We start from the raw sequence: 21,240 nt of genomic DNA on the forward strand, positions 1-21,240 counted from the left end.
TTTTCATTTCCCCTCCCTATTCTGTCCTTATTTTACTCACTTTCAAAGGGAGGTAACCTAGACTAGATGATGTTTTAAACTTAATTTTTTTCCCCCTTTTTTAAGATTAATGGCTTAATGAAAAAAATCCCTAAACCATATTTGCCTCTGTATGCAACATTTTGCACCATAGTCCTCCACTTCTCAACCAAGAGCAGAGCTGTGTGATTGATATTTTTTCTCTAGAACAGGATTTTTTTAATCACGATCATCAATAATCCTATATGTTAACATTTCATCAGTTTCTCTCCCTCTCCCTCTCCTTCTCCCTCTCCCTCTCCCTCTCCCTCTCCCTCTCCCTCTCCCTCTCCCTCTCCCTCTCCCTCTCCCTCTCCCTCTCCCTCTCCCTCTCCCTCTCCCTCTCCCTCTCCCTCTCCCTCTCCCTCTCCGTCTCCTTCTCCCTCTTCCTCTCCCTGTCCCTTTCCTTCTCCCTCTCCCTCTCCCTCTCCCTCTCCCTCTCCCTCTCCCTCTCCCTCTCCCTCTCCCTCTCCCTCTCCCTCTCCCTCTCCCTCTCCCTCTCCCTCTCCCTCTCCCTCTCCCTCTCCTCCTTTATCTTCTGAAAGACAGAAGAGTGGTAAGGGCTAGGCAACGGGGGTCGAATGACTTACCCAGGGTCACAGAGCTAGGAAGTGTCTGAACCCAGGACCTCCCATCTCTGGGCCTGGCTCTCAATCCACTGAGCCACTCAGCTGCTTATCCCTCCTCCCTGCCCCCCAGCCCCAGTTACTTTCAAAAGACTAAATCAGGTTTCTAAAAAGACTTTCTAAAAGACTAAATCAAAGCTAGTGGAATAAGTTTGATGGGCTTTCAGAGGCCTAAAGTATAGATTTCTAGCTGAGGAAACATTTTAGCATGAATTTAAGTGATAGTATTATCAGTTTGTCAGTGATTGTGAATTATAATAGCAGATCTTTTCCAGTTTGATAGGTGTAGGTGAGAAAAACTTTAAGACACAGTGGGGGTGTAGGGGAGGTAGACAGGTCTCTAATGACAGGAAACAGGGCCAGAAAGAAGAGACTGGGGATTCATGTAGTTTTCCCAGAATCAATCCTTGACAGAAATTGCCATTGAGGTATTTTACCATGTTACAAGATATCTTGGAAAGAACTCTGCTTGGAGACAGCAGATGTGATAAAGTTGGCTCTGCACTCACTAGCTGAGTGACATGTGGGGCATATTTCTTAATGTCTTTCAACCTCTATCTTCTTATCTGTAAATGGGTGTAGTAATGCTTGGGATGCCTACCTTATTAGAGATATTGGGAAGAAATATACTTTTAGGCTCCAGTTAAATCTTTGATCCCATCACCGTGTCTTTCCAATAATACAGATTGAAATCCATATTTCCTTTTTTCCTTTGCAATTCTTATTCACATTCTCCCATGGATTCTTCGTAGAGGATCTTCCCACTGTGCTGGAAGCATTCTTCTAGAGCTGTTCAGGTTCCAGGGGCATTAGTGTAGCATTCAGGCCATCTGTTACCCTTCTCTCTTCCTGCATGACTAACCTACCTCCTCCACATTTCCTTTTATGCTCCTTTCTGCTTCCAAGTCAGTAATATGCTACAGCCTATATGCCTGTCATGCCCCTTTCCATTGCTCACTGAGTTCACCTGTACTTTTGACTTTTCAGAAATTGCAGTGGTAATCCATTATTCAGCCACATTACACCACTAAAATAATAATCAGAAGGAGTTAAGATAAGGGATGGAGCAAGTTCTCCAGTCTATCTCGAGGTGAACCATCACCAGCTGTCTGGGCACTTGGTATATCAGGTCACAGCTGTATGGGAGAGCAGCAACAACAAAGATGTCTTCTTCACTTCACCTTTTTGTGCAGGAAAGGTCTGACATGAATTAGTGAAAAAAGCATTTATTAAGTACTTCCTATGTTCTGCTGTGCTGAGCAGTGGAGGTTTATGTACCCAAAGTTAGAGCCTCTCAGAGTGCTTACATTCTAATAGGGGAAGACAGTGCAAATGGATGAAGAAGAGACAATGTCAGGGGGCAGCTAGAGTACCAGGCCTGAAGTCAGGAGGCCCTGGGCTCACTTCCTGGCTGTGTAATCTTGGGGAAGTCCCTTAAGCCTAATCCTCACCCCTCTTCTGCCTTGGAACCAATACACAGTATTGAGTCTATGACAGAAGGGAAGGGTTAAAAAATAAAAGGGATGTAAGCATCCTGAGAGATGCTTAACTTTTTGTATATGTAAGTGGTAGCTGGAGGTGGGTTTTGGTCAGTGAAATCACAAGAAAGGCAATGGTGATCCATAGTATATAATGAATTGAAGTGTTTTTTTCTACAAGCCTAGGGACCATTGATTTGATACTTTATCAGTGACATTTCCTATTTCTACTTGTTTTCCGTGAGTTCTAGGGCATTGATTGGTTTAGAAAGCAGACTATTATTTGTTATCTTCAACCCTTGGATCTACACTTTGGGATCTTTGACTACCATAATTGTTTTGTAGTAGCCTTGATGAGAAGTTACATGTTTAAAGAAACAACAGGATTTCTTGACATCCCTTAGAGATGTAACTTTAGAACAATTTGAGAGAAACAATTGTCCTTATATAGGTCCATTATACAAGAAGATGATGCTACTAGTCTAGTGCTAGTAGTAGTAGTACATGTGGGTTGTTGAGCTATTTTTCTTCCAGTCTGAGCTGAATCATACTGGATCATACAATCATACTCTTGATTATAAAATCATTGCTTGGGGCTAGGAAATATTTTCTCTGGTTGCAGAGGAGAGATTTTCTGTACGCAAATCTAATGATTTGAGTCCATGATACAGAAATATTAAATTGATCAACACCACTAACTAGCCTTCTTTTATTACTTCAGACTCTAGCAGGGTCTGTTTTGCCATACCCATTTTCCTCTCTTTCACTGATGCCACACATATAAGAGATTCCTCTAGGATAGGCAAAAGAATATACTTTTTCCCCAAAAAACAAAATTCAGTTTCATTTTCAGTTCTTAATTTTCTTTCATTTCTTTCCTCCCACTCACTGAGGAAACAAAAAAACCAAAACCCTTAAAAACATGAATAGTTCAGCAAAACAAATTCCTACATTAGCCTTGACAAAAAAACAAATCAGTTCTTCATCTAGAAATGTGTAGCTCGTTTCATTACCAGACTTCTGGAGTTGTGGTTGGTCATTGTGCCAACCTGCATTCCTAAATCCTTTTTTATATTAAGTTGTACTTTTTAAAAATCCAGTTTCAGTTCCAGATTCTTTCTTCTTCTCCACTCCTCCCTACAAATAAAACTCATTATAAATATATATAGATATAACAAAACACATTTCTGTGTTAATCATATTCCAGGTTCCAAAGTCTTTCAAAGTTATCTTTCAGAAATTTTTCTAACTGTGTAAATGACTCTCTTTAGTTCTGCTCATTTCACTTTGCATTTATTTCATACAAGTTTTCCCAGGTTTTTCTGAACTATCCTCTTCATCATTTCTTACAGCACAATAGTATTTCATCACATTTATATGCCATGACTTTTGATAGACACCTGCTCAGTTTTCAATTGTTTGACATCCAGAAAAGAGCTGCTAGAAATATATGTGTGTTATATGTGTAAATGTGTGTGTTTGTATATGTATGTATATATGTACATATATATATATATATGTATATTTGTATATCTGAGTTCTTTCCCTTTTTCTTTGATTGCTTTGGGGAATAGACCTAGTAGTAGTATGCTAATGAGTGACAAAAAGGGTATACAGAATTTAATAGCTTTTTGAGCATATTTCAAAATTGCTTTCTAGAATGACTAGATTAGTTCACAGCTCTACCAAAAGTCGAGCTTCTCCAGCATTTGTTATTTTCAGTTTTTGTCAGCTTTGAAAACCCAATATGTATTAGGTAGTGCCTCAGAGTTGTTTTGATTTGTAATTCTCGAATTATTAGTGATTTGGAGAATTTTTTCATATAGCTATTGATAATTTGAATTTTTTTCCTCTGAAAATTGCCTATTTATATTATTTATCCTTTGTCAAGTGGATAATGGCTTATAAAAATAATAAGCTTTGAAAAGGAACCCTTGTGCATATACCAGAGAATTTTTGACTTTTGGTTATGAATCAGGTCTGACAAGTCATCTTTTAAGTAGAAAATACAAATCACCGTTTGTAACAGAAAAAAATCAGAACTGTAGGAGCACTTCCCCATGATGCCCTGTGGTTGAACTTTGTGACCTCTCATTCTATGTGTTATGACCAACTCCCTATGTGACCTTGTCATTTTACCTTTCTGGGCTTCATTTTTCCCATTTGTAAAATTAGAGGATTTTCCAGCTCTACATTTTGTGATTTATATGCCCACCAGTATTGTTTTTTTCACCATCCCCCACCCATCTCCTACTCTTTGTGGTGAGGCCAGTTGAAAGACATAGTTTAATTGCCTCTGTAACCCAAGATTAATTGAACCCACTTTAGTTTCTGGCTATTATCCAAGCCATAATTACTTTCCAGTATTCTCCTGGTGGTAACTACCACCTCAGAAGAATCACAATTACAGATGGCCCAGAGGACAATGGAAAGATGTGCATAATGGGTATAAATAGGGCTACAGCTTGTTGCAGTGATAACTTGTGTGTGTGAAGTTAGGGTTAAGGGAAGCAAAGGAATTCATATCAAGATCAGATCAAATCTTAAAATGAAGGCAGTTTGCCTTAGTACTTCATTGGTGTTCGTATATCTTTCTCTCTGCTAAAAGAGGTACCTCAAAGACAAAGGACTCTGGAATTTGCCTTGAGCAACTTTGGAAGCCAAGGTTAATTTTGTTGTGACTTGCTAGGAGTGTGCCATTTGCATTTCTGTCTGTTAGGTATGTGCAAAATATAAATAGATTTTTCTCCCTAGTATAAAAAGTGAAAGGGTTAGAGGATAACATTTCTACTTTCTGAATTATCAGTGACAATGAAGTTTTCCATGAAAGGGTGGAAGCAGTTCTTTATGGAAGATACAAAGAAGAAAGGTGTCAGGCAGTGTCAGAAAGTTGTAGGATGGACAGAGGCTGAAGGGGAGAAGGACCACTGAACATCGGGAGTCATGTAATATATATGGCATACAATAGATATATATTCTTTATGTGGGGAGATGAGTCATTTCAGCTTCATGTGTCCTCCACAGGTGTCATCCAGTGAAGTATCCAGTAATAGCTGGGGGGGGGGGGGAAGGGGAGGGAGATGAGGAGTAGGTAGTTGATGACTGAATGATACTGAAGCAACTCTTTGTAGAACTGATGCAAACAGAATGGTATACTATCTTCCAGGGGTGTTTATCCAGGAAGTAGAAGACCAATGCCCACTTCTGATGAATCATGTAGGGGCAAATGATAAGGTAACACCTCAAGTAATCTATAAAGCATAGCTAGGGATCTTAAAGTAGTAAGCAAACAATCCTGAATACCATGGGGACAGGCCATGTATTATTTTTACTTTTTATTGTTGAAGTGTTTCAGTCATTTCTGACTCTTTGGAGTTTCCCTGGCAAAGATACTAGAGTGGTTTGCCATTTCCTTCTCCAGTTCATTTTTACAGATGAAGAAACCGAGGCAAACAAGATCAAGTGACTTGCCCAGATTCATACAGCTAGTAAGTGTTTTAGGCTAGAATTGAACTTTGGAAGATGAGTCTTCTGAACTCCAAGCCCAGCACTCTATTTGCTGTACCACCTGGCTGCCTCAGTTGTTGTTTTTAACACTTATGCATATGAAAGGAAAAAGATTCAGAAAATCGTGGTAGATTTAGAAGCTCAACAACTGGCCAAGAACATGATATCTTGAGAACATCATTTGGACTTGAGGATTACAGTTTAAGGCATAGGAATGGGTGGGCCCTTGTCAAGAAATGGAGTGTACCTAAGACAAATTTTTCTTAATATGTTTTCCTGGAGTTTGCAGATCTTGTCAAGAGGGCTTTTCACTTGGGACAAAAGGGTTGTTAAAACATCTTCCCACTTAGATGGGATATGTCTGATCTTACAAAGAGTAGCTAGCATAACACAATAGGAAGATGAACAAGAGAGGACCAGTAATGTACTGGAGAACAGTATTCAAGAAAGCCCATAATAAAATTCCTGGTCTCAAATGTCTATATGTTTACTATGTATACTTTGCATAGTACAGCACTAGAGATCCTAATTCATGTAAGGAACTTCAAAGAAACATGAAATATCATTGAAATGTTGCAGAATGAGACTCATGATTGGAATTTTGCAAAGGGTCTAGAGGGAATATGATAGACAAAAGGCAAGATAGAATAACATTTTACATTCATACTTATATTAAGGGTCACACAGCTAGGAACTGTCTGAGGCTAGATTCAAACCCAGGTCTTCCTGCTTTCAGGACTGGCTATCTCTCCAGTGTGCCACCTAGAGCCCCTATCATTATTATTTTAAATGTCAGTAATCATACTTAAATTCCATAATTTAAAAACCAAGTTTTGCCTCTGTTCCTCCCATCCCAAAGTTCTTGGTACTTTAGGAGAGAATATCTAAGTTTAGGAATCAAGACCATTTTAGAAGTAAAGCCCAGAGCTAGCTTGCTATGGAAGTTTTTTTTTCAATATTAAGTTTTATTTTTTTGTGTTTAGAAGTAAGGTTTTCAGCAGGCAGCTAGCTAGGTAGTTCAGGACTGGAGATAGGAGATCCCGATTTCAAATCTGGCTTTAGAAACTTGCTCACTGTGTGACTCTGGGCAAATTACTTGATTCTCATTGCTTAGCCCTTACGGCTTTTTTGCCTTGGAACCAATACACTTTATTGATTCTAAAAGGAAAGGCAAGGGTTAAAAAAAGTTGCTATATTTGAACCCTGGTCTCCTGAATCCAAGGCAAAGGATCTTTCCTTTGCACCTTGCTTCCTCCTGTGATTTCTTTAAATTAGAAACTTCAGTAGTCATAGCTAGCACTGGCAAATATTCAATGAAAGCTTGAAGTGAGTACATAGCCTCTGAAGACATTGTTGGAAATTAGCACTGTTTTCCTCCAACCAGTATTAAAAAGAAAGTCCACAGGCTCTTTTGTAAAAACCACAGAAAAGGATATATTTGTGCCAGTGGGGTGTTTAAAAAAAAAATCTCCAAAAAAAAAAAAACCCAGAATTAGAGGAGGAGGTCTATATAAGCCCTGTGAGAACTTTGAACTTTTTAAAAGACAAAATGTAATTGAGAAAATCAAAGTAATCAGGAAAGCACTTTAGCATCTTCTGCTTTTTCTCTTACACTGTTTTCCTTTATATGATGACTTTATATGATGACCTTATGCATAGATGAAATTTCGGTCTAAACCTTTGACTGCAAGCATGTTAATTATCACCAGGGGTCACTGTGGGCCTGTTTTCTAATCAGTCAAGGCTTTTATTGGGTATCTGTCCTTTGTAGAGCTTGTACTAAACTTTGCCCATGTCACAGGTTCCTCTTGGCCTTCCTGCAATTTGAAGTTTGAACATTACTCTATGGAGGCCACTGAACTGATGCGATTGTAGGACCCCAGCCTAGTGATCCTTCCACTGAGGCATCAGGGCAGTCTATACCAACTTTTCCCTTGTCAAGCTCCACTCTCCCTGCACTCTGTTTTATTTGACTTTCCTCACCCACCAGCCTCCAAAAGAGGTCTCGTTTGTGCTCTCCTTGGCATTTTTCTCATTGGCATCCCTTCGATGAATAATTATTTTCATTTACTGGAATTAAGCTTATTATCTGATTTGGTGAAAGTTCAAAGTACAGAGCAGAAAGGTGAATTACCAGTCTTCCTTATTAACTTTAAATTAGTGAATCTCCTATGGGAAAAATACCAGTGTAGAGGCAGGAAAATCAGAGAATTGTGCATTTCATTTAACATTTATATTGCTTAAGGGGATTCACTTTTAGAAGTTATTTGCCACTTGGTGGCTATTTTAGAGATCCTTGTCATGAACCTTTAACTGATACACTAATTTACTTGTTCTCTACAGCATTTTTAGAGATTCTCACAGGAGTTAAGGACTTTTAATATGTTAAGTCAGCCTTCACACAAATCATTTCTGGAGCCACTCAGGAGTGAAGAAAATGTAGCAGTTAGAACCTAGAGAATTAGGTTTGAATCCTGACTCCCATTATTTGTGAGCTGTATGACCTTAGAAGTTGGATTAGTTGGGGGCCATTAGATAGCCTAGTGGATTGAGAGAGAGAGACAGGCCTAGAAATTGGAGGTCCTGGATTCAAATTGCCATGGCCTCAAATCAATGTTCCTAGCTGTGTGACCCTGGGTACATCGCTTAACCCCCATTTCCCAGCCCTTAGCTGCTCTTCTGCCTTAGAACCAATATGCAGTATTGACTCTGAGTTGGAAGATGAGGGTTTAAAAAAAAACTCAGCCTGAATGGGAATAGTACTATCTACACTACCTACCAGAGAGGATTATAGAATCATAGATGTAGAAAGAACTTTAGAGGCCAGGAAAAAATTTTGTAAACTGTAAGATGTTATAGAAATGTGAGCAAAATACCTTTGTATTTTCTTGTTTATAGGCAGAATACCTATTATGGCATTCATGGTCTTCAGCATAATACCTCAAGGCCTTTAGCACAGGGCTTCAACTCCTAGCAGTGCAAAATTAAATTGGCCAGTGATTTTGTCCTCCATATATACCTGGAGTAGAAAGACAGAGAAATGAATAGTGAAATGGCTTTACTTGCTTCTTCTTTGTCAGAGCTATTCTTAATTTATTGGGGTTTCCATTCCAGATCCCTGTGTGATTTGGTAGAAAGGGCATTAGTTTGAGTTAGGTTATTTAGATTTAGTTCCATCCCTCCCACAAATTAGCTGTGTGACCTTGGGCAAGTAATTTTCCTCCAGTTTTTCAGAATTGAAAGGACCTATATTGATTATCTAGTCCTTTCTATTTTAGAATCATCCACTATTAAGAGTTGTAAGGGACTTCCAAGGCCATATATTCTGGGTTTCGTGTTTTAGATGAGAATAGAAAAGTCCCTTCAAGTCTGAGATTCTATAATCTCCCTGGGCACCCCTGGCAATCTCCAAGGATCCGAGGATCAAGAATTAAGAGTGTGAGGGATCACCTAATTTTTCCCTTGAGGAAATGACCAGGGAGAGAAGATAAGGAAAGGACTTGCCCAGAGTGACTTAGTTCTTAAGTGGAATCAATATTGGAATCCATGTGTGGCTCCAAATTTATACTTTGCACCATACCACAGCCTCTCCCTTTCAGCTTTGAGATTCTGTAAATAGTGAGATGTTAGACTCCATATTGCACATAGCCATCTCAAATTGCAATTGAGGCTTCTTGTTTATATTTAGATGCTGTAAGAAGAGAAAGAAGAGTTTTACTGTCACTGACCCACATTCACATTTAGGCTGGTTTTGATGAGTTAAGTGATTGGCTCTCCTTTAGTTCTATTTAGAGAATAGCAAATACTCAGAAGGTACAGCACATCAGATGGTAGAAGAGATTTGAAATAATCCTGATTTAGCACTGAAAGGCACTCTGATTTATTGGATGACTTGGTTTCTCAGTTAGAAATCTGTGGCATCATTGACCATAGTGAGGCCTTTGGGATGAAGAGCTCTCAAATATGTACAGTGAAGAAACTTGCAAAGAATACAGATGTTTTACATGGCATTCAGGCAGCTAGGTGGCACAGTGAATAGAGTGCCAGCCCAGGTATCAGGAAGACTGACCTTCCTGCGTTCAAATCTGTTCAGACACTTACTAGCAGTTATTTAACCATTTGCCTCAGTTCCTCATCTGCAGAATGAACTGGAGGAGGAAATGGCAAATCACTCTAGTATCTCTGCCATATGGGGGCATGAAGAGACAAAATGACAGTATGATTTAAAATCTGGGGTGACTGAGAGGGAAAATTTGAATACCGTCTTTTTTAGAAGTCCAAAGGGAGGTTTTAAAATTCTGTAAGCTTCCTTTCAAAACATACAGAGCACTGTTTGCTACAGAGAGCAGTGCTAGTGCCTGGGAGAAGACCTAAAGTTTAGACTCATGGAATTTATGGTCTAATAGCAAGAGGAGGAGACAAAAATAATACTCATGGAAGGAGAAGCTGCAGAAAAAGGATAAAATAAACTATTTAGAGCTCTTTAGGAGACTGAGAGGAGTTTATTTGAGGTCTCTTAAGACAGGAAGTGTTAAGTTTATTAACCAGGTTAATAAAACATTCTTTAGAATAGACTTAAGAATGCTAGAACTAAGGGATTTCCTTTGAAATTCGAAAGAAGTTTGCTTTTAGTAGGATGAAATCTTATCTCACATAGTGACAGATTTATGGATCTTAACTATCTTCTCAGGTAGTAAGTCCAGGTTAAAAGTATCATCAGGACCAAAGCCAAATATATTCAGAGATTGTGTTTCTATAATGGGGGTTATTGAGTGAGTGGAGATAACCCTACTTTTTAAAGTTGGATTCATCTTTTTAAAAGGCAGCCATGTTTTCCATAATCTGACTCTGGGGTGTATGAAAACTGATCGGTCATTGGATAACTTTAAGAGAATTGCAGGTATCCCTTCCACATGGCGGGGGTTAGGGGCATGGCACCTTTTTTTTTTTAAATTTTATTTAATTAAGAACATTTTTCCATGGTACAATGATGCATGTTCTTTCCCTCTCCACCTCCCACCCCCCTCCTGTAGCCAACTCTCAGTTCCACTGGGTTTCACATGTGTCATTGCTCAAGACCTTTTTCCATGTTGTTGATATTTGCAGTAGGGTGATCAATTAGAGTCTACATCCCCAACCATCAACCCATGTGGTCAAGCAGTTGTTTTTCTTCTGTGTTTCTACTCCCACAGTTCTTCCTCTGAATATGGAGAATGTTCTTTCTCACAAGTCCCTCAGAATTATCCTGGATCATTTCATTGCTGTTAGTAGAGAAGTCCACTACATTCAATTGTGCCACAGTGGCATCTTTGCAATCTGGAAAATCTGCATAAAATTTTTTGGTCCTCCCTTTGTACCAGAGAAGTCATCTGAATTTTTTCTTTTTGTTTCATGGGGTGAAATATGCATTTATGAGTTACTTAACTTTTTAAAGTATATTTACATTTCTAACCTTTATTTGCCATCTCCTGGCTTTTGCATTCTTTTCGCTAACTTTAACTTTTTACTTATTTTTATTTAAAAAAGAAATTGTATATCTTTAAGGTGTACTAAGAGATAAAACATGTTGATATACAGTACTGTACATATATTTTATGCATTTCTGAGTTTCTAAATTTTTTCTGTGTCATCTTCTGGCCTTTGCACGTCTTTGGTTTCTACAAAACTCTCCCCAAATTCCCATTTAATTTCTTAGGCCAACATACAATGCATTGAAACCATGATGGGGCAAGTCATGATGTGAAAGGGACACCTTTAGTTTCAGTAGAGTTTTAGAAGAGACTCCTGCTTTCAAAGGATTGAAGGGAGAGTAGATAATTAGTAAGTGGAAACTTTGGGCATAGATAACTTTTTCAGGAAGCTTTGCTTTGAAGGAGAGGTGACATGGCATGGAAGAGAGAAGATAAATTCAAGGAAAGTGTTTTTTAGGATTTAGGATCTATTTTGTAGAAGTGAGAATGTCTGTAGTAGATAGCAGCGAAAGGGACCAATGGTGACTAAAAGATTAAACACATTCGTGAGAGGGGATGATTGCTGTAGCACTGATGGCTGTGGAAGGAACAAACAAAAACCACAACTGTAGCGTTCATGGTGAAGGATGGAGGTGCAATGGGGGTGAGGCAGTGAGAAGTTAGGAATAGAGTGATGGAGGCCAAGATTGGATCAGAGACAGAAGGGACCCTAGAATCTCTTCCTATAGAGAAGTCAGAGGGTTTCACTCACCTGTTTTTACTTTGAGTCACCTTAAAGTGACTCAGAGGGGGAACTGATTTGCCCAAAGTAGAACAGGTAGAAAGAAGTAGAACCAGGACTTTAGTACAGGCCCTGGGACTTGCAGTTGAGTTCTTGTTCCAAAATACCACACTTGTGTCCTTACTCTTCTCAGTAAAGTTGGATCCTCAGCCATCTGTTACTTGTGTATGTACATGGGGGTGGTTGGAGAGCTGTATTTGAGAATGAGAAAAGATGGGGAAAAAGTTTGGATATGCGTGTAAGAAGAGAGGTAGGAAGATGATAGGGGTATCATATAAGGTTAATAATAATAGTGATAATAGCTAGAATGTGGTTCTTTTAAGTTCAGCAAAGTATATTACAAATATTAACTGATTTTGTACCTACCGCTCTGCCAGATAGGTGCAATTATTATCCTCATTTTTGGGATGAGCACACCAAGGCAGTCAATGGCTTTGGCTCTCCTAGAGCCTCTCTGCTGGGTTAGTGTCTAAGGCTCAATTTGGATTCCTGAGGCCAGGGCCAAGGCTCTGTCCACTGCGCCTCCCAGTGGCCGAGATTATCCAAGAATTCAGTTGAGGTTGTATATCGTGAATCTGTAGTGGATGAAATCAGCTGACTTTTGAGGCTTTCTCCATTGGGAGTTTGTGTTGTGATAAGCTGAAAGTAGCCCCAGAGCTGCTGTCTTCTGACTCTCCAGGGTCTGTGTGCTAGGGTGGGAGAATAGTACTACCCAGGAGGCCTGGGTGTGTCTTCCTCCTAGGGTTCTTATGAAGAGCAAGTGAGATTTTCATATTTGCACATAGAAAGCTCTTTGGAACAGTAAAGTATTGACATTACTAGTTTTTTTTTCTTAACACAGTAATCAAAATACACATAGAGCAGGCTTCCCAGCTGCTCATTTTCTGTGGCTGCCTTGGTTGATCATGGGATGGCTGTTGACACCAGGCCCCACATTCTTCTTGGTTTCTCTGGGAGAGAATGTGTGGTTTCTGGCAAAACTGTCCTCACCACCAGTTATTGACTTCTAGAATTCCTTTTAGTTCTGATATAATTTTATTGAGGCATGGTAACAGTAGCTCTCTGCTATTAACATTGATATTCTATGTTTCTAAATAATAGCTAGTTTAGTTCTATGCATTTTGTGGCTGTTCATCGAAGAGCTACTAACCCTAGGTTACTTCTATGTCACATAGATTATTTCCGAAATAAAATCTGGAAAAGTGGCTATAATAAGAGGTTGGAGTAGATCATTTCCCAGGTCACTTCTGATTTTAATACAATTCTCTGATTTTTTTGGGGGGAGGGGATGTCTTTGTTTTTATTAGCAGAAACTGAGAATGATTGTAGTTAAGAGTTTGTATTTTATCCTAGGGGCAAGAGGTAGCCACTGAAGTCTCTAGAGCAGAGTAGTGATCTAGGTAGACTTGTGCTTTAGAAATATGACTTTGGGGTACCTACATAGTACAGTGGATAGATAGTCAGACCTGGAAATGGGAGACACTGAGCTCAAATGTGGTCTCAGACGCTTCCTAGCTGTGTGACCTGGGTCAAATCCCTTCATCTCAATTCCCTTGCCCATACCTCTCTTTTGTCTTGGAACTGTTACCCATTATTTAATCTAAGAAAATAAAGGTTTAAAAAAAAATTCCTTGGGCATTTGTGTGGAGGACAAATTGGAGGGAAGGAATATTGGAAGCTGAGAGTTTTTTAGCCTTGTTTTAAGAGACAGGTGCTGAGGGCCTGAGCAGGAGGGGTAGGTTGGGTGATTGTGAAGTAGAGGAAACTTGTAATGTAATGTTATGAAAGTAGACATTGTTAGACATGGCCACTGATAGGCTATGAAACAGAAAGGAAATGGAGAGGTTGAGGATATCTTTGAAGGTCGAAATCTGCGTCACCAGAAGGATGGTGTTGCATTCAACAGAAGTAGAAAAGTTAGGAAGAGGGTGTTGGGTTTTGGGGAAAGATAAAGAGTCTGTTTTGATGTGTTAAGTTCGAATTGGCTTTGGGACAGCCATTTGGAAATATCTGTGGAGCAACTGGGGATATGAGCCTGGAGCTCAAGGCGTGGGTATCTGGATGTTGGAGTTACCTGCATAGAGATGATAGTTTGAACTCATGCGAGCCGATGAGATCAGTGAATATGATGAAGAGGAGCCAGGACAGAGTTTTAAAAAGTACATACTCATTTTTAGGGGTGGGGAAATAGATGATGATCCTGCAAAGGAGCTTGAGAAAGACCAGGGTATGAGGAGAACCAGCAGAGATCAGTACCACAAAATTCCAAGGAGTGTAAAATATTCAGGAGGGAGAGTGGGATCTTTAGTGTCAAATACTGTAAAGTTTTTTATTTTAAAGAGGTTAAGAGAAGGATGAAGACTCAGAAAAGTTCATGGGATTTAGTAATTAGATGGTCACTAGTAGCCTTGAAAAGAGAAATTCCAGTTGAGTAATGAAGTATGAAGCCATGTTGCCAGATGATTGAGAAGGGAGCGAGAACAGTGGAGATGAAGGCAATAAGTGTAGACAACTTTTTTCTAGGAGTTGGTCCTTCATAACTTAATATAGAACACTTTGACAATATAATGCTTTCTAGGTACATGTGTAGTAGGTGTCATTTTTTCAGAAGAATAGTCAGGCTCATTGGACTGCAGCAGCTTGTAGAACCCACACTCTTCCTTTCTTTGAAAATCAAGACATTTGTCCTGCTCTAGTGGCCACTGTTACTCTTTGATTTTCTTTCAGAGCTTACAGAAATCATTTATACCAGACTTTTTAGTACCTGGAATGTAGTTTGTAGGAACTCAGTGTTTTGAATTCATGAAGTATAGCTAGTTAGATGCTCTCTTATGTGTCCTTATCAATCAACCAAGTATTTATTAAGTCCCTGTTATTTGTCAGGTGCTGTGATAGGCATTGGAAAACAAAGACAAAAATAATTATTTAACTTTCTTCATCGTGAGAGCCTTAGTAAGATAATATAAGGTCCACCACACTATTTCATTCACCCTTAAAACTGTCTCTATTAGTTAGAAGGTAGCTGAGTCAAAGGATTAGTTGTGGTCCTATAAAGTATAAGAGGCATATTCCTAAGGAGATTTCTTGATACCACTTTATCACCATTTCCCACTTTATGATGGTAAAAACATTTTTAATGTCTTTTTCTAAATTTATGGTAACTGAGACTATTATTGATGATAGTCCTTCAACCCAACAAGGAATATTCTAGAATTTTAATGGGATCCTGCTAGGGCTATAATCTCATAATTTTGCCTCCCTGACTGTTGATCTTCAACATTTGAAGATTTATAGATCTGGTCAGAAAAGGGTTTATGAACAGCTTGCTACTGTGAAATGTAAATCTTCCAGGACAGAGCCTGGTAAAATAGGCCTCTGCTCCAGGGGACTGACTGTAGTAATCATTATATTATATATTTGTATTTAGCACTTTACAGATTACATAATACTTCCATATAATTAGCATGTTTGATCCTTGTAACATACTTTTGGAAATAGTCTTAGCAGGAATTGCTGTCTGTATTTTACAGATGAGGAAACTGAGTTTCACTAGAAGTCACATAGTTGGTAAGTTCATATAACTGAATCAAGAGAAAATTGTCAGGAGCAGCTAGGTGGCTGAGTGGGTAGAGAGCTAAGCCTGAAGGTGGGTGGTCCTGGGTTCAAATTTGGCCTCAGTTACTTCCTAGCTGGGTGACTTTAGACATGCTTCTTAATCCCTGTTTCCTAGCTTTTACTTAGTATTGATTCTAAGACAGAAGGTAAAGGGTTTTTTTTTTTTCATATTTCCATATTGTTTATTGTTGTAAGAGAACACTTATGTAAAACCAAGCCTCCCAAATAAAGACATAGTAAAGTAAAAAATAACATGCTTTAATTAAACTGAATTCTGACTCCAATAGTTCTTTATCTGGAGGTGGGTAGCATTCTTTGTCAGAAGTCTCTCAGTCTTTCACTTTGCATCAATTCATGTAGGTCTTTTCAGTTTTTTCTAGAATCATCCTGTTCATCATTTCTTACAGCAAAACAGTATTCAGTCACCATCAAATACTGCAATTTGTTCAGCCATTCCCCAGTTGATAGATATCCCCTCAATTTCTTATTCTTTGCCACCACAAAAAAGAGCTGCTCTAAATATTTTTGTACAAATAAGTCCTTTCCCCCTTTTTTTGGATCTCTTTGGGATATAGACCCAGTAGTGGTAATACTGGACCAAGAGGTATGCACCGTTTTATAGCTCTTTGGGCATAGTTCCAAATTGCCCTCCAGAATGGTTTGATCAGTTCACAACTCCATCAACAATGTACTTGTGTCCCAATTTTGCCACATCCCCTTCAACATTTATCACTTTCCTTTAATGTCATATTGGCCAATTTGATTGGTATGAGATGGTACATCAGAGTTGTTTTAACTTTCATTTTTCTAATTGAATCATTTAGGACATTTTTTCATGTAATTATTTATAGCTTTGATTTCTTCATCTAAAAAATGTTTATATCCTTTGACCATTTGTCAATTGGGAATAGCTTGTATTCTTTTAAGTTTGACTTAATTCTCTAAATTTGAGAAATTAGACCTTTGTTAGAGAAATTTGTTATAAAATTTTTTCCCTGAGTTTGTTGTTTGCCTTCTAATCTTGGTTACATTGGTTTCGTTTGTACAAAACCTTTTCAACTTAATAAGTCAAAATTATTCATTTTTACATCTTATAGTGTTCTCTATTTCTTGTTTGATCATACTTCCCTTTTCCGTATATCTGCCAAGTAAACTATTCTGTGTTCCCCTAATTTAATTATGTTATCACCCTTATGATGTCTGAATCAATTTGACCTTTTCTTTGTATAGGGTGTGAGATATTGGTTTATACCTAGTTTCTGCTATGCTGTTGTCCAGTTTAGAAGGTAAGATTTTAGGGGGGATAAAAAGAAGAGAAAAGAAAATCAAGCCAAGGGATTTTACTATACCATGGTGAGGCAGATCTTCTTGAATGGGAAGCTCTTTTTATAGTGGATTTTATTTTGTTCTGAGGTAGAGATAGTCTGAGAGTCGGGGACAGAATTCAAAGAGGAATGAAGAAGGGAACATGGCTGGCTTGGACACTTTTGTTAAAATGGAGGTTCCAGGAGGTTTTGGGGGAACCAACTAAAAGATCAGATGATAGGGTTTCAGGGAAGGAGTGATCTTTCAGAGTGAGAAAACTGCTGTTGAATGGTGGCTTAACCTTAGAGTCAGAAGTGGAGTCCAGAGAAGAATGAAGATGTGAGGGAAAAAATCGAAGAGATGTAGAATGAAATCCTAGGAAAACCTAAGGAATAAATTCTGGTAGAGCACTGTTAAATATTGTAATATGGCATAGTGGAAAGAAGACCAAATCTAGAAGTATGGAGATCTGGATTCCAGGCCCATCTCTGCCACCATTTAGGTACTTGGGGCTAATCACATCCTCATGTTTGGTGTTCTCATTTTTTAAAAGTGAAGGTGTTGACTTTAGATAATTTTTTGTGATACTTTCCAGATTTAATTCCACAAAGTTATGAATCCTTTAAAAATTTAGAATATAGATACATGGGAGTATTCTAGTTAATTAAAGGGGAAAAATAGTAATAATAGTTGACATCATTGTAGGACTTTATGGACTACAAAGTGTTTTCTATACATTATTTCTTTTGTGCAGGTATTGCCATCTCCATTTTAAAGATGAGGAACCTGAGGCTCAGATAAGTTAAGTCACTTGCTTAAATTCTACCAGATATTAAATAGAGCTGAGATTTCAATTGCTGTGTTCTGACACCAGATGGAGAGCTTTAACATTAAAAAAAAATCACATCATAGCCACTAATTAATTGTTACCAAAGATTCCAGCTATAGATAACATAGTAATTAATTAATTATTCATGCATTTTATACCTCTGACATTTCAAAAGACTTGTCATGGCTTTGTGTGTAGTTCTTCAGGATACTCATTATGAACATTAGTCATTGTACAGGACTTTAAGGGCCTAAAGAAAAGCTTTGGCCAAAGAGAACAGTTAGTTCATGTAAGTATGATGGCCTTGTTCAAGATGACAACTTCTTCATCCAAAAACAAATGGTGCACATTTTTAAATATTCCTTAGCAGTCCTGATTAAATCCAAGTTAATATGGCCACTTCTTCCTGGTTATGTATCATCTTTAAAATTTTTTTTTAAATCTGTTTTTTAAATTACATATAGAAACAATTTTTTACAATTGTTTTCTGATTTTTTTTTTATTTTTATGATTCATATTCTCTTTTCCCCTCTGTACCCCTTCCCCATGGTGGTAAATAATCTGATATAGGTCATATCAGTACTTTCTTGCAATACATATTTCCACATTTCCTATATTGTGACTAAAGATACATATCACCTATACAATGAAAAACTCATAAAAGAAATAGTGATGGATGACTGTCAGGTTACAATAGTTCCTTCTTTGGCTGTGGATAGCATTTTTTGTCACAAGACCCCTGGAGTTATCTTGGATTCTTGTTTTGCTGATAAGTTTATTCCTTCACAGTTGATATTGTATAATATTTCTGTTAATGTATACTCTGTTTTCCTGGTTTTGCTTGCTTTACTTTGCATCAGTTCATGTAATTCTTTTCCAGGTTTTTCTGAACTCCTCCTGTTCATCATTTCTTATGGTGCAATAGTTTTCCATTACATCCATATACTGCTGCTTGTTCAACCATCCCTCAATTGATGATTACCCCCTCAGTTTCCTGGTTATGTATCTTAATAAAGAGTAGTTAACAGCCAAGATAATTATCTTTTGCATCTAGTTCTCTTCCAAATCCCTTAGGTCTTTGCTTTTAGAAGCAGTATAAACAGTTTTAAGTCTCACTATTGAACTTCTAGTAAGCAAAAGAGATTGAGCAAAATCATTGTTGATGTTTTCTTTTACAAGGCTGTGTTGTTGTTTTTAACTAACTTATATAATGGATGCATTATATCTATTTTTCCATAATGCTATCCCTTTATTCTTATATCTGAAAGGCTTTGTGAATTAACATTTATATAGATAACCTGTTTGTTCAAGGCAGTTAATTCATTGTACCTAATGGACGCATTGATTAATTAAGACACTTTCTCCATATAGCTGATGGGGTTTGTTTCTTTCTTTTTTCCTTGTTTCTTTCTCTGTTCCCTTCTAGCATGCCCTAGGTGGGAGAAGCAGTCAGGATGCTCTTCCCTTGAATGTTTCCGAGTCACAGGATCCTGAGTTTTTCCATTTATTGGGCCATGGTTACTGATAAACTTCTCACAGACAATATTTACTCACTTTTGTTCCTTTTTTTTTCTTATTTCAGGTCTTTGTTTAGAGAAGTTGCCAATTTCCTCTTCTGCTAGTAATCTTCATGTAGACCGGGAGCAAGATATCATTACCTGCTATGAGAAGGCAGGGGACATTGCTCTCCTTTACCTCCAGGAGATAGAAAAGGTGAGTATGAATAATTTGTACAATTGTCATGAACATTCTGCTCCGATTACAGAGGAGGAGAACCTGAGCAAAGCTTTACTGTTGCATGTCATGCATCTCTGCCTGCAGTATTTTACCTCTCTTGTCTTTCATTCCTGTGTCTGAAGGTGACGACATGGGTAATTGTGACCTTATTGCAAGGTTTCAGGATGCTGAACTTGGGATCAGAAGGCAGCCTCGATTTTAGTTGTAACTCAGCCCTTTGGCAGCTAATGATCTTTTGGAAATCTCTTTACCTTTTGGGTCTTCATTTTTCTCATATGCAAAATTAAGATGTTGCATTTTAAAAAATATTTTGATAATTGGATTTTAGCATAGTCAGTTTTCTTTGTAATCCTATGTATATTTTATTTTATGTATTTAAAAAAGTGATTCTGAGAAGGAGTCTATGAGCTTCACCAGATTTCTTAAGGAGCAGGCCCAGGATACATAAAAAAGGAAGAGTTTCTGTCTTTGAGGTTCTTTGACACTCCTCTGTTCTTCATGAAGATCATGCTTAGACACTTAGAAACTGAATCAAGAACTTCGTACCACTCTTTCCTTATATTTATGAGCAGCTCGGTGACATTGTTGAGAAAATGATGAATTTGGAGTTAGAAGGAGCTGAATTCTGGGCATATTCAGTAATGGTTTATGCATTTTGCTTATATTTTGTGAATTCAAATATCCTCTTAGTTTCCTATATATTCTGCAGCTATGGAACATCTGTTTCCAGGAAGATAAAGAATATTATAATTGTTTTGGCATCTAACTATTTATCAGCAAGAAAAATATGTGGGTTTGGAGAAAATATTAAAGACAGCTTACAGTTTCATAGGTGGTGAATGAATATTCTGTTATAAGCATTTTGTACCCTTCTATTGCATCTCTTTAGATAAACCACAAGGCTATTAGTTTTCAAGGGCAAAAGTTCCCCCTCAAAGAATAAACAAAAAAGGGATTGTTCGTGATTTACTGTTTTTAAAGTTGAACTTTTACTGAGTTATCCTTTATGCTTCAGGGTCTTCTTTTGTTTGCGTGAATAACAATGTATTACCTTAATTCAGTTTAATAGCGCCATTATTCATTATCTTCTATGGATTAGACATTGCTAGATAGGCACCAGGGATATGAAGGCAGAATAAAGCATGGCTTCATTGCACTTTATTGAGAGTAAATACAAGTTGTTTTTAAGAGTCCTGATACAAAAATTTGTATGATCAAGGTTATTTAGATATCTGTTAATTTTTTCTGGAAAAGAAGAGTTGATCTCTTAAAGGGAAGAAAAGATTTTTATATAAATGCTGCATTATTGTCTATAATTGAGTGTAATAAATCAAATTAGGTAGTACTGAATTAATTATGACATTTATAACCTTGATTAATTTATACTCAGAATAGTGACATTATGCCAAAAGTAAATAAAGTTGTCATCCCTGAAGGAAATTTCTAGTGGTGTATTTCTATTAATAAAGATGATTTCATATTTCTGTATCTTCATATGCCTCTTGCCTTTAGCAAAATCATCCTGTCTTTGTCTTTAGTGAACATTAGTTAATAAGTTAGTTATGAATTCCGTGAGCATGATTTGATCCAGGGATAGAAACTTTAACTTCTGCTAACAATTTTTTATTCTCTGTTTTACAAGGGGGAAAAGTTAATATTCAGTTGTAGAATCTGGAGAAGAAATTTCAGGTTCAAATTATTGCAATATCAAGCCAGAAAATCATTCCTAGTTATCCAGGATAAAAAGAGCCCCAGTAGCTAACTGATCTGCAGATTTCTCCCCTCCATTTGATATTTACTATGTGTCCACTTGACATTTATCTTAGAGCAGAAG

The 21,240-nt window shown here is 37.7% G+C and overlaps 1 protein-coding gene across 9 annotated transcripts in view; it reads left to right on the forward strand.

Moving 5' to 3' along the window:
• TTC7B (tetratricopeptide repeat domain 7B) overlaps positions 1-21,240 on the forward strand; it is a 353,505-nt gene that overhangs the window by 44,907 nt on the left and 287,358 nt on the right. For all 9 annotated transcript variants that reach the window (XM_056810528.1, XM_056810526.1, XM_056810525.1 and 6 more), the window contains one exon: positions 19,252-19,382. In XM_056810528.1, the coding sequence (XP_056666506.1) occupies positions 19,252-19,382 (131 nt within the window). The remainder of the gene's footprint in view (positions 1-19,251; positions 19,383-21,240) is intronic.

Source organism: Monodelphis domestica, chromosome 1, assembly GCF_027887165.1.
Source record: "Monodelphis domestica isolate mMonDom1 chromosome 1, mMonDom1.pri, whole genome shotgun sequence".
NCBI classification, from domain to species: domain Eukaryota; kingdom Metazoa; phylum Chordata; class Mammalia; order Didelphimorphia; family Didelphidae; genus Monodelphis; species Monodelphis domestica.